The sequence below is a fragment of the Halichondria panicea genome, chromosome 6 (assembly GCF_963675165.1).
Source record: "Halichondria panicea chromosome 6, odHalPani1.1, whole genome shotgun sequence".
NCBI classification, from domain to species: domain Eukaryota; kingdom Metazoa; phylum Porifera; class Demospongiae; order Suberitida; family Halichondriidae; genus Halichondria; species Halichondria panicea.
This window is the reverse complement of record NC_087382.1, coordinates 7230882-7244824: the sequence shown is the minus strand read 5'-3', so window position 1 is coordinate 7244824 and position 13943 is coordinate 7230882. Positions and strand designations below refer to the sequence as shown.

The window sequence follows — 13943 nt, the reverse complement described above, 5'->3', positions numbered from 1 at the left end:
AAAAATGCCTAGTCAGCCATGTTGGTGTACAGATATTCATAATATCACAGCCAAAAAGAAGGGTGGGGCTCACCATAGATACTATAAATCACATTTCACGAGAAGGTCTCACCAATAAGATATTGGTGAACGATCGAATTTGTTCAAGACATTTCATTTCTGGGAAGCCCGCCTATCTTTTTGATAAGAATAATCCTGACTGGCTGCCTTCCTTACACCTTGGCCATGAGAAACAAATGATTGCTGATGTCTCAAGATGGGAGAGAGCCAAAAAAAGGAGCAGCAGCTTACTACCGATTTACTCTGATGCTGTTGATGATGATGCGAGCGCGAGTGCGAGTTTACCTGTAGATGGGAGTGCGATTGTACCTGTGGACAATGATGAGAACCAAGCGAGTGCGAGTGTACCTATACTAATAGACAGTGATGAGAACCGTGCGAGTGCGAGTGTACCTGTAGATGAGAACAGTGCGTGTGCATATACACAAACAGAAGAATCATCCAGTGTTGTTGATTTAAGGAAGAAGTTAACCGATTGCCGTAGCATTATTGAAGATATGTCTAAGAGGCTTAGCGAAGTATTGCCACCCTTTTGTATAAGATCTCTTCAGAAAGACGATGATGTCCGGTTCTATACAGGATTGCCCAATGCCAGAGTATTGAAAGCAGTTTTTGATCATGTTACAGCATCACAAACCTGTTTAGACACATGCCAAAAACTTTCTTCTTTCCAACAGTTTGTGCTTGTGATGATGAAAATTCGTTTGAATTGTCCGAATCAGGATATTGCGTTTCGATTTGATGTTTCTACTGCAACTGTGTCTCGATTATTATTGAAATGGTTAATCACAATGGATATTCGACTCAACAAGTTGATTGTGTGGCCTGATCGGGAAAGCCTTCAAAAAACAATGCCGGAATGTTTTGAACTTGCTTTTGGAAAAAAGGTGGCTGTGATTCTTGATTGTTTTGAAGTTTTTTGCGAAAGACCTTCTAACCTAGAAGCAAGAGCGAGCACTTGGTCTTCATACAAACATCACAACACTGTGAAAGTTTTATTAGGAATTACACCACAGGGGTCTGTTTCGTACGTCTCTGAAACTTGGGGTGGTCGTACAAGTGACAAGTATCTCACTGAGCATTGTGGCATTCTCGACAATTTACTGCCTGGAGATGTCGTTTTAGCGGATCGAGGATTCGACATTTCTGATTCAGTTGGACTAATGCACGCTAGATTACACATCCCAGCTTTCACTAAAGGAAAAAGTCAATTATCAGCAACCGAAATAGAAGAAACAAGGGCGATCGCTAATGTTCGAATACATGTTGAACGTGTGATAGGAAATGTTCGACAAAAGTATTCTATTTTACAAAGTACACTACCCATTCATTTTATAATTAAAAGAACTGGTGAGGAAGTTCCTCTTATTGACAGGATTGTTAGAATATGTTGTGCTCTTAATAATGTTTGTGATTCTGTTGTACCTTTTCATTGAAAATATTATCAACATAATAATTATAGTCGTGAATACAGCAATGGTATATATATATAACGATACTCATCAATTATAGGTTTAGCTATTATAGTTAGTGTTGTTATGGCTTCTTGCAAGCTGAACAGTACCACTTGCCTTTAGGTATCGTTTTCAAATTAAGACATTTAGTGTGGAACCATTCAATTTTACAATTTTCATTGTCACACCCAATCATTTTACCGTCGGCTGGGGCACGACAGTTACAGTAAATGTCAGTAGAACTGGAAGGACCGCTTTGATCAGAGCCATAGATAGTAGCTATGTCGGGGTTTACGACACTCAGATTATCGCTAGCTTTTCTTGCTCTTGTGTACCACTTGCCTAATAATTCAGGAAGAATACATGTTCGGAAAAATAGTCCAGCTCTAAGAATACAATCGTCCCAGAACTTCCTATTTTTAACTATCCTTTCAATGTAAAGATCAGATTCTTCATCAGCTGTAAATGTGCACACACAAAAATCACAGTAGTCTACATCCAATACAAACAGCTGTGTTTGCACCTGATAATAATATTCGTGCTTCTGGTCAAGATAAAGAGTATTATCGGAAGAATATTTGAGACAAAAATTCTTGTCACTGGCAGCACATTCAGAAATACGTTCACCTTGATGAGAGTAAGGGCATTTAACCTCTAATACACCTGTTCCACAGCATGTGCAATTGATTATACCATCTGGTGAGGCACCGATATATGGCCATTCATTACTAATGAATAAACCGTTGTCTCGTACTTCAAACTCAGCATGCACTTGAGTAGATTTTGCAAAATATCGATCTCTTGCTGGTTTTTCGTGTTTGCAACCCCAGGTAGTTTGCTTGCTTTTGAAACAAAAAGCCTCGGGATAACAAACACGTTTTACTAAGCTCTGGGAAGGGTTTAAGGCATCGGTGTGACAAACAGCTTTCATTTTTGACGCAGTCACCCTTCCAGCTCGAAATTTAAACCAAAGATTAGACTTAGCCTGATTCCTGGTTTCGATTTCAACCTTTTCTGCTTGATTCTTAGTTAAAAGTATCTTAAGTGATGCACATTCGTTAAGGAGCTCTTGATATTCTAGAGTCATGAATTTAGGATCATGAAGCAACTGAAGAGGCCTAGGAAGTTCATTACATTTTACAAATTTGTCCGAATAATTAGGAACCAATGAGAGTACTACTGGTATTGTACCGCAATGATTTAAGCTCTCAAAAAAATCACTCATTTCCTTTTCATCAGGGATATTTGTGTATACCTTTTGCTCTGTGCTAGTAGCAGGATGATTATCAGATTGTTGCTGTTTAGAAGTAGAGGAGGAATCGATCATTTCGTCCAATTTTCTTTTTTTACTATTTGTAGAAGTGAAGTCAATGTGCCTGACGGGTTTGTATTCTATCTTCTTCAAAAAAGATGGCAAAAGCCATTCACACTTGGTTTGCGTACACGTTTCCTTTCCTTTAATCCTGTAAGCAGCTTCCAGATAAAACAGTACTGCCGCTATATGCGTACAAACCTCTCCAAGGCCAGCCATACAATTACAGTGAGCACAAGACACAGCACCTGTCAAATCAAGTATGATCCAACATGCCAAAGGAGTATCGTTTAAGCGCTGAGAATGTCGAACCTATAATTTATAGAAAAGATTTGTTTACTGTCCATATAGTACATACGTATCTACATGTAAGCTACATGAGCAAGTGAATTCAAGCATTGCATACTACTCCATCAGTGTCATAATCAGTACATGCATCTCATTATCTATGCACTTACACGGCCAACTGTGAGGTATGATCCACACACTGTCCAGGTACTGACATCCTTGACCCATCCACAAACAAACTGATTGTATGCTTCAAGCGATTTTCTGGCTTTGAATTGTTTAGATGTGATGAAACTAGTCTGCAGGATCAAGTAAGAGACAATATCACTTGCCTCTAGTGGTGGAACATGATCTACTGGCTTTCCAAGGGCTGCTGAAAATGGATCTAGACCACCAATCACTGCTATTTTCTCTTTGTATCGCTTTATAGCCTCCAATCCCAGAGTTGCAGCGTATGAAGATAGATGCTGCATCTGCACGATAGCTAAATGCCGTATTTGCTACACCTGCCTGTGTTGAACAGTACACCATGCGTGGGCGGATGGATGAAATGGATCACGTGATGAAATAGCTCTATAGAAACAGCAGGGGGGGGGGGCATGTGATGGATAGACACGTCCCCTGCTGACAGAGTCCTGAATTAATTTTTAGAAGCCTATATAATTATGATTTCTATTCAAAGCTATACTGTTAATAAATTGTATATCTTTTGGTAGAATCCTCTATACTAAATATTCACTTTTTTAGAGAAATATTTACGGCACACTATTTCTTAGCAATACTGACGACCGTTACCTATAACTTTATAAACAGATCGAACTTACTAGCATCATTTTTAGTAGCTAGATCTACTGTGCCACCCCGCTTTCTATGGCATCATTCAGCCACGAAACAGTTGAAAAAGTTGGAGCTATTCTGAACAACTCTAGCCATCCGCTAGCTGAGAGATTTCGTGCTCTATTCACACTCAAAGGAATTGGAACACCTGAAGCTATCACCCAGATATCCAGAGCGTTCACTGATACCTCAGCACTATTAAAACATGAGTGTGCCTATTGCCTTGGACAAATAAGGCATTCGTTTGCCATTTCCAAGCTCGAAGTAGTTCTCAGAGATATATCACAAGAGTCAATGGTTAGGCACGAGGCTGCTGAAGCTCTTGGTGCAATTGGAGATCCATCAGTCTGTCCCACGTTGGAAGAATACGTGAATGATTCGGCTAAGGAAGTTGCCGAGACATGTCAAATTGCACTAGATCGAATCAAATGGCTGCATGATAAAGACAATGAAACATTTGAAGACAACAACCCTTACAACTCCGTAGACCCAGCACCTCCTATCGCAAATGGATCAATTGAAGAGTGGAAGGTATGTCTCAATGATTCTTCTCTCCCTCTCTTCCCAAGGTACAGGGCCATGTTTGCTCTTCGTAACCATGGTGGGCAGGACGCCGTGTTAGCCCTAGTGAGTGGCTTCCTGGACCACAGTGCTCTATTTAAACATGAGCTGGCATATATTCTTGGCCAAATGAAGGACTGCAATGCGATTCCGGCACTTATGGAAAGGCTAAATGATAAGAGTGAGAATTCGATGGTGAGGCACGAGTGTGCTGAGGCTCTGGGATCAATAGCTACAGAGCAGTGTTTGGAAATACTCGAACAATTTAAGAATGATACTGAGCGGGTAGTAAAAGAGAGTTGTGATGTAGCTATTGACATGTACCACTATGAGAACAGTGAAGATTTTCAGTATGCCAATGCTGTTGACAGTACCCAATGATTTGTGTATTATTTTGTTTTCTGTCCTTAGCCATGTGGCGGTAACTGCGCATGCGCTACTTCAAGTTGCCATGGCGATTGTTGCAACGCAGTTTTCATCAGTCTTTCATAGTGTTATGGTGTTTTAATAAAATGCAAGCTGCTGGTGACAAGAAAATCAGGGACAGGGCACCTGAGATAAAAGCGGTGGGTAAAATGATATAATTTATGGCACTACTGATGTTCAATTCTGCTGTATTTAATATTTTACTGTCTGTTGCATAATTATCTCATGTACAGGCTGGAAAGCTTTTTCCTCGGGGAGGTGGGGCCAAGGAATGTCTAGTCACTCAAAATGGAGAGGATGGCGGTCGTAAAACCCCAGCGCTGGTCCGGCAATTCCAACGTGAGCTCTGTATCGATCTTAGTTTATACGAAAGACGTAGGTACATTCATGTACAGTGATCAGATGACTACCGTCTTTCTTCAAATTAATTATGATTTTCCAGTGGCACACAAATAGAACAAGAAAAAAACTATAATTCCAGTTTGATATACCGTATTCACCCGAATTACCGGGACATAAAAAAATAATTACGGCTTGCAGTGTCCCTTGGAATAGAGCAAGAAAAATTACGTTAAAGTCGAAGTGTCCCTTGTATTAGGGTGTCCCATAGTAATTAGAACGAATATTTCCCCATTTAAGGTACGTACACGGCCTCGATTCCAGGCCGAGGCTAGTTCTGCAGCTAAAATGTCTTTCGTGCAGTTTAGAAGCTGTGTACGCGGGTTCCATGTCTACAAAGTGGTGTCTTCAACCGTCAGTGACATATTACGGTGCCAGAGAGTAGAATCCAGAGAGTTTCTAAGAGTTTTGAGTCTCTATCGAGCTAACATGCTCTTTTTCGTTCTAATTAGATAGGGACGTCTAAAAATATTTACATTTCCTGTTGTTCCTTAATATAGAGTGAAAAAAATTACGTAAGTCCGAAGTGTCCCTTAGAATAGAGTGTCCCGGTAATTCGGAGTAACTCCAATTTGACGCTTACGCGTTTATTTATATTACGTTAGAGTGGCGCTTAGCAATAGAACGTAGAGTACTAGTACGTACGTACAGTAGCTGTTTCCACGCGGCTATCTTATCAGTTGTGCATGTAGCCCTCGATTTATGTCTGCATTATAATTACTTAAGCGCCAGTAAAAATAATTCCAGAATTTACTTGGCGCTCAATTGGAGTAAATTATTATTTGTGAACTTGGCGCTTCTATTAGAGTGGCGCTGTAATTAGAAGAAAAACTGTAGTGTACATGCATAACTTGGCACGGTAGCACTGACTTATATAGCCTCGAGACCAGGCCGAATTAAAATACGGCCTGGTATCTATTGCATGGGTGATAGTGCACATGCGCAAACTAAGTCCCTCAGAATCTTTGGAATTCGTTATACTTTAATCTCCTGTGAAGCTGTGGCTTATGCTCTCTATTGCGTTGTCAAGAAGGCTTGTACACTATTTTGAAGCCAGAAGAGGCTCTCATCTACCTTACGATGGTCCTATGGTTGCAGTTGGAAGCCCAAAGTCAAAGACTTGCTGTAGTCAAGTTCAAACGTCACGACCATCCAACCATAAAGGTAGATGAGAGCCTCTTCTGGTTTCAGACTAGCGTGCAAGCCTTCTCGACAACACCATTGTCTGAGGGCCAGCTAGCTAGTGAGTAGTAGATAGTACGTGATTAATTACACATGCAATAGATACCAGGCCGTATTTCAATCGGCCTGGATTCGAGGCTATGACTTATATGATTGCATTGTCAAGGACGTATAAACAGACATAAACTATACCGTCGGTACTGTTTGTTCTATAATTAATTGCAGCACATTGGAAATGGTAATTGGAACGACATTGACAGCGCTTGGTTCAGAGGAGGTCGGACACCACTTGATGGTTCACTATGATTACACTCCAGGTCAAATTTTTTTACTTTTGTTGCTGACTCAGCAGTATGGATCTCACTGTGTCATAGGGTTAGGTCCAGTATCCATCACAAACACAACAGATTCAGCGATAGAAAAATGTGGTCTCACGAACCAGCCGCCCTCTAAAACATAGACACTCATAATTATGTCGTCCTTCTTTTCGAGGGCGGCTGATTTATGAGACTAGCAGAAGCACAGCAGACGCTACTGCTGAATCAGCAAAAATGTAAAGCAATTTGGCCTAGAATGTAATTATGACCCTCAAGTGATGTCCGATCTCCTCTGGGTTCATTCTTAGAATAGGATGGATCTAGTAAAAAGAACGAAATCAGTTATTGGTTGCCTTGAATATACAGCCGCTCTGCCTCAAAGTTTCTAGACCTATAACGTTTGTGATCTAGCTATAATTATCTGTTCCCAAAGTAGTCTTCTATCGAATGTATAGCAACAACAGCAGCATTGAGCTTGAAGCCATGCTAAATGTATTGTATAACCATAGGTAGTTGGTTAAAATTATGATCGATTGCCAACTACTACGTTCTATAGGTAATCAATCACTCCCAGAAAATAATTGTTAGAGTCACAAAAACAAATTACATGCTGTAAATTAGAAGGTACATTCCTGTACAATACTATGTACATGCACATAAATATACGACATGCTATATTCCATTTAGGTATGACGAGACCAGAGCCCGGAGTGCCCCGACTCTCCCATGCTGCTGCTCCACCGGATAAGGACCTACGTCTTGGCATAAAAACGATATCGTCCATGGCTGTGAGTGAATTTATTGAAAATGGTTTGTGCGACACTTACAACTTCAATATACTAGCTTACACGTCTCCAATAGAATATGTATGGACCTATATAGCTTAGTTACTACCAGCAAACGGACAGCTTGATCCTTGATCTTTGCAGTTGTCAGGCAATAAAGGAATAGTGCAGTCTGTTTCAACCTTTTCAACAGATCTCAATTCTCATGCTGGCGATTTTTCACTTAAAAAACCAAGTTGTTGTAGTCTAGCCTCGAATCCAGGCCGATTAACATACGGCCTGGTACCTATTGCATGGGTGATAGTGCATATGCACTTTAAATTACCCAGAATAATCAATAATCGTACTACGAACATAAAATCTTAGTAAATTATACCGTAAATTTGTCTGTTTACTATGTTCCGTAATACTTTATCTCCATGACTGAGTTCCGTCACTCTTCTCTTCTCTGTTTCCCCAGGCTGTAGATCTGATTAACCCATCTCCGAAGACAAAATTTGAGCATGTCTGTGTGAACCAACAAGAGGCCATTTATAATAGCAATCAAAAGGCACCCCTAGGGTCCTCCCACAACCAATCGCCTGGACTACCAAGTGGATTGAACCCTCTATCTACTAGTTTTGGCCTCAAGACCATCAGGACTGAGTCGGCAGGGGACATGGTCAATCCTCAGAAGACTGCCTCTGAGGTAGAGCACGAGTACATTGCCGGGAGAGACCTCTATAAGAAAGTAAAAGCTATAATTATTTCTTATCTTGGGTGCAGTGTATGTGTTATTAGTACTTTTAGAAACTGTATTATTTATTCTAGCCAATCCCTACTGGCTTTAACAATTATAGTCCCTACAATATATTTGCCATGTAATAATTCAGATTGGCAGGGGAAAGTACCGAAATTAGCAGGGAGAGAGACGTACGTGTCAAATCTGTCGTTTACGTCTCTCAACTTACTAAGTTATCCAAGTCTTACTCAGTATTCTGCACTTTTCCGTATGTCTATATGATTGATTCTCATAACACACGTACATCAATGCGATGTATAGTTCCAGATCTAATCCTTTTCTGCAGAGATATAGGACATTTGAAAACGAGTGAAAATACGTTCCAAATCCTAAACAGCTACTAAAATGGTGCCAATCCTGTTTTTTATATTGCTCTACCATGGCTATCCAAGTAGGAAATTATGGTTACGGTAAACTGTTTGCTCATTAATTACATGAGCTAGATCTAGTGATCGTGAGCAGCTAGAAAGAGCTGGAAGTCCAGCTGAAACACAGTAGTCATTAATTTTCATTGCTCTAATAGACACTTTTACTTAGGTGGCAGTCTACGAGCGAAAGTGACTTAGCTGGTGGCCCAGTCTCCTTGTAGTTTGTTTTGGGACTACCATCAAAAAATTTCACTCCCCCTAAACCACTGATCTCAACTTTGGCCTCTTTTCCACATTGCCGGGTATGCAGGTATGAAAAAAGGCTACTGAAAGCTCACAGGAGGCTGTTTTCCTTGGCTCTGACCGCCATTTTAAGTATAAGTTATTATTGATTTTTGTGTGGGTTTAATCGGCCTGGGAAGAAAAATTCTTCGAGCCACCCTCCAGAAGCATCGTATAAGAGCAAAAATACAGAGCTATAAGTATTTTTGATAACTTGATGATCGCTCAGAGCTTCCACTGGAAGATACAGAATAATATCAGGGTTTCATACAGGATTTTGAAGTAGAAGGGGGAAATAAAGGCAGGCCGGAGCGGATCCAGGAATTTTTAAAGATTGAAAGGGAGGGTCTACCAAATAATTTACTAAAAAAAAGGTATACGGTTTTTTTACTGTTAGTATGCACCATTAGCCGACCCAGGGACGTGCCTGGAAAAAATGTGCTGATTAAGTGGTCTTAGGTTTATTCTTCAGGTGAGTTTTGATTGCCTAAGAGTTCTCATCATACAACTACATGTAGTGCCTGAATGCTAAATTAGGGGGAGGGTTATCCCCCTCACCCTGTACGACACTCTGATATTATAGTATGCTCAATCATGGTTTTTATAGTTTTACAAAAATCATGCATATTCATGAGGAAACAGTACCGTAACCTAATGAGCCATTCGCAAGTATCAAGTCTGTGTACGTAGAGCGCTTTTGTTTCCAATCTCTTTCCTTTATTATGGTATTATTTGCATGTGCCTCTCTCATTTAAGATCCAACTGCAATAATGCTGTATAGTTTTAGTTGTGTGTGCACGTACAGAGTCACAATGACTGGGATGTTAGTGAGATAGTGGACAGAGACTATGACTGGAGTAAATTCACTAAGAGCAGTCTATATGGAGTACCTACACCTCATGACAACAGTGGGAGTGGAGCTAACACAGCACTGCACTGGCAGGGAGACTCAGAAAAGAGGTGAGCATAATAAATTAGTATGGCTATAGTAAGTATAAGAGTTACAGCCCACGAAGGCAATTACAGAGAGCAAACATCAAAATCCTGGCACTGACGTATTTATTTAGCACAATACTACAGCGTAGAAGCTTCCAGCTTCGCTAGCAAAACTCATCACGTTCTCTGATCTTGTACACAGCAACTAGCTTTGATTATTGTCTTTGCGGCTATAAATATGTTATTCTCATGCACGAGGGCTGTACCTAAGTAATTATAACTCAAACCCGAGCGATGCATAAAGTTGCAATACAACTGACCTCACTCGAACCAACCTTACACAACCCATCTTCTTTGCGTCCTTTTTATTTTTGGAGCCAGCCCCATACATGTACTTTCCGCAGGCCACAAACTGTTTTTGCATTAGTGTAATTTTAGCTTCCAATTTCACTGATACCCCCTACATGTATACAGCGCTGAAGTGGTGTGCAAGAGGCTAGATGACTTTCGTGAGAAAACACAACCACAACTTGGTCAAGTGCATGACCCGTGAGTGTATGTGTACACATGTGGTGGTGGTATAGCATAGGGAGAATATCAGTAATTGCATAGCAACCTACCAACGGTTAAATGGGCATGGAAACTTCAATCATGCTGCCATTTTGTTCATGTAAAATTATGTACCTGCTCAGGTTAGCTGAGACTCTGAAAGTAGACAAGGACCATACTTTCGGAACCATTGTCAAACCAGATAATCTTAGTGAGTTGAATTGACGGCATATCCATGTACAGCAAACTGCACACACATGAACTGTTCACTCTATTTTACATACGAATCTGGTGTGCAGTTTGCATTAACAATTATTTTTGCTAACGGTGTATTAACATGTGTACATTCATAAAGTTTTTTGTGTGAATAATATCTTGAGAGTACAACTCCTTCTCTTGACACACAGGTGCAGGGGCACTAATGCACACGAATGGACCTAGCACGTATGAGCAAAGCTCGGTGTTTAACTCTGGTTTGCTCTCTTCAGTCAGAAACATACTCAAGAAAAACAATTTCTGCAACTTTGATGGCTTGCTGAGAGCTCTACTATACACAGACCTAGTTAGTTACAATTAACTAACAGCCATTGCTTGTAATTAGACAAGTCTAACTTACAAGCAATGGCTGTAACGTATTGTAGTCAATGTAACCTTTTTTACAAAGTATGTACTATGATATATAATTATACTTCCCTTCACACTGTACATGTAGGCGGAACGTTTCAGTCCAACGCTGTAATTACATGTGCATGTAAGGTGCTCCTAAACCAAGCGCATGGCTGGAATTACTGGATTTACTACCAAACCTTGTAATGTTTCATTTTGGTGCCCTCTTAATGTTGTGCTTCATCCTATCGTAGAATGGCATTGGGAAGATACCCCCGGCTGATGTTGATGAAGTGTTCTTTCAGTTCGACGTTCCCCTAACTCCAGATATGCTTGACATGCTTGTCCGATGGTGTGGTGGTGACTCAGGGGTCATGTGCTCCGACCTTGTGGCCCTAATAAATTGGAAATCGGAGCCCAATCAGTCCGTCTTAGACAGAGTAGCTGCTAACATTGGACAGACTACATCTCCCCATCTTAAATCAAAGTACCGTACGTCTTCTCAAAAGATCAAGGCTATTGTTGGCGAGGTCAAACTACTCACCACTCAATCTCATGGTGTACCCACCATCAGGAGTGACCTCCCTGCCCCCAGGATTAAGAGAGTAGCAGACCATACGGTAAGTTCCAGACACAGCATTACAAACAGTAATTACGATTGGAAGAGTTTTTATAATTATCCCCTGATTAAGCCTTGAGGCGAGGAATACGACTGTGTGTGTGTGTGTACGTCTATCTCTTCTGTGTATTTCAATTGTAACATGCTCAACAGTTGCACAATGTGGTGGAAAAACAGCTTCTATAGCTTCTAGCCAGGTGAATTTGGATTCGTGAATAATTATGCTTCTTTCTCGAGTTTATGACTGGCATGTACAGTATAGGTTTTTGCAGTCTCTTCAAAATCGTGCGTAGCATCATCTGTTTGCACAAAGTTTCTATTGAGTTACTGAGCTTAGTGGGAAGCTAGCGCTAGCTATACATGTATTTGGAAGCTACATGAATGTGAAAGAGCTTGCAAACCTGTATACTTTCAGAAGCAGCAGCCATTATGATCTTTAACCTCTATGCAGATCCTCCCCTTTTTATGCCTCGAGGCGTAGCCGCACGAGGGATACGGTAAAGCTGACTGTGTGTGTGTGTGTGTGTGTGTGTGTGTGTGTGTCTGTTCCAGCTGTAACTGCTCAACGGTTGCAATGCGACGAAAACTAACAGCTTCTATAGGCTTCTAGCCACGTTCTCTTGGATTTTGATTCGTGGATTTGCAAACTAAAGCTTCTTTCTCGAGTTATGGCTAGTTTGACTCACATTGAAGGCTGTTGCAGTCTCTTCAGAATCTTTCATAGCATCATCTGTCCGCACAAACTTTCTATTCAACATATGAGTTAGCCTTGCACTAAAGCGCTAGCTTTTTGTTAGCTACAATACTCAGAAAATATCTGTTAAAACAGCTAGCTAGCAGTAGCCATTTGTGAAATTGATCTCTTTGGACACACCCTTTAATTATTCCTGTGTATGTAATGCGCATGCGCGCTCATTCCCCACGTGTGAGAAAATAATAATATCCAAGATCCAGATCCAGATCCTCCTGGCAGAATCATCTTTGTCTTGAAGGCCTGGTAAGCCACAAAACACTACCATATAACAATATAGATAACAATATGCATGTACACAGGTCTTTTCTTCTTAGATATTATATACACTGAACTACAGATCTTGGAAGAATCAATTTTCTTCTTTCTTGAGGTCCTAGTAAGCCACATAATACAACAATAGATGCATGTAAATAAGTCTTTTCTTCTCAGTGACTTTATATAGATAAGCTAACTTTAATATAAAATTCATTATAGAAACTAATATAACACTCTAATACTTTTCAGCGAAAGCAAAAACATGGCGAGAGGCATTAGCACAGCGCCAGCTTGAACACTAGTTATTATTCGTTTTGTTATTTGTTGACCGGAAATGCACAAAAATTATTGAAACTTTTCGGTATCCATATCGGTAATTTAGAAGCCCTCAAAGACACTTGCAGTAACCCTTGTGTCAGTCTTGTATAGAAAATACGTGTATAGCTGTACATGAATGATGTTAATTGGACATACAGCTTTCGCCACGCTTCATTCTATAGTTTTTGAGGTGTTAATTGATTTATCCCCTCCTCCTAGAACTATGGTGATGAGTCGGGTGCGTACGGGCTCATGTATCCTTCCATCTACTCCAACAAGGGAGTGCACGAGAAAGATTTCTTCCAACCCCGCGATGAAGCTACTATTCAAGGAATTTTCGACAAGATTGGAGTGAGCATGAGTCGTGAGGTGTTCCATGAACTGTGGAGTGAGGCACAGAAAAGGGATCCCAGGGGGCAGGTCTGTTCAGTTGCTTGCTATTGTAATTATGATGCTTCCAATTGCCCAGTTGAGCAAGATCTAGAGCTGTATTTCTTCTATATGCCTGAATTGATCTGTAACTGTATAATTATGGTATCATCAATGACATCTTCACCCTCTGTGTGTACATCCAGGTATCGGTGGAATCTTTCAGAGCACTGATGGAGGAAGTTCAAGCCAATAAAATGCAGCATCAAGAGCAACAAAATGAATTGGCTGTGCCTGTTGCTTGACTGTTTAGATGTTTACCATTAAATTATTGTAGATAATGTATAGAGTTGCATCTATTATCTGCGTCATTCACCACGCATGAAAGCGCCTCCAACGCACAACTCCCTCTGTATACGCCTTTAATTGGTACATGTATACTAGATGTGCCCATCAGCATAGAAAGTGAAATTTAGCCATGATTA

The 13943-nt window shown here is 40.5% G+C and overlaps 3 protein-coding genes and 1 long non-coding RNA gene across 5 annotated transcripts; 3 read left to right on the top strand and 1 right to left on the bottom strand.

Moving 5' to 3' along the window:
* Positions 1-66: 66 nt before the first annotated feature.
* LOC135337839 (uncharacterized) lies at positions 67-1529 on the top strand. Its single transcript, XM_064533842.1, has one exon. The coding sequence runs from the start codon at positions 237-239 to the stop codon at positions 1494-1496; it is 1260 nt and encodes a 419-aa protein (XP_064389912.1). The 5' UTR covers positions 67-236; the 3' UTR covers positions 1497-1529.
* Positions 1530-2749: 1220 nt separating this feature from the next.
* Positions 2750-3868, bottom strand: LOC135337863 (uncharacterized). Its single transcript, XR_010395336.1, has 2 exons — positions 3285-3868; positions 2750-3138 (listed from the first exon to the last, which is right to left on the bottom strand). It is a non-coding gene; the product is annotated as an uncharacterized LOC135337863 (long non-coding RNA).
* A 13-nt stretch (positions 3869-3881) lies between these two features.
* On the top strand, positions 3882-4916 carry LOC135337853 (deoxyhypusine hydroxylase-like). The gene has a single exon (XM_064533857.1). The coding sequence runs from the start codon at positions 3985-3987 to the stop codon at positions 4891-4893; it is 909 nt and encodes a 302-aa protein (XP_064389927.1). The 5' UTR covers positions 3882-3984; the 3' UTR covers positions 4894-4916.
* Positions 4917-4918: 2 nt separating this feature from the next.
* Positions 4919-13833, top strand: LOC135337830 (EF-hand domain-containing family member B-like). 2 transcript variants are annotated; one of them, XM_064533827.1, is made up of 11 exons: positions 4919-5078; positions 5172-5277; positions 7524-7624; positions 8082-8309; positions 9858-10012; positions 10463-10537; positions 10681-10748; positions 10945-11099; positions 11398-11763; positions 13309-13509; positions 13665-13833. In XM_064533827.1, the coding sequence occupies exons 1-11, from the start codon at positions 4944-4946 to the stop codon at positions 13761-13763; spliced, it is 1689 nt and encodes a 562-aa protein (XP_064389897.1). In that variant the 5' UTR covers positions 4919-4943; the 3' UTR covers positions 13764-13833. The 2 variants fall into 2 exon arrangements, with proteins under 2 accessions (XP_064389897.1, XP_064389896.1); XM_064533826.1 differs by having other exon boundaries at positions 8082-8351.
* The last annotated feature ends 110 nt before the right edge of the window (positions 13834-13943 follow it).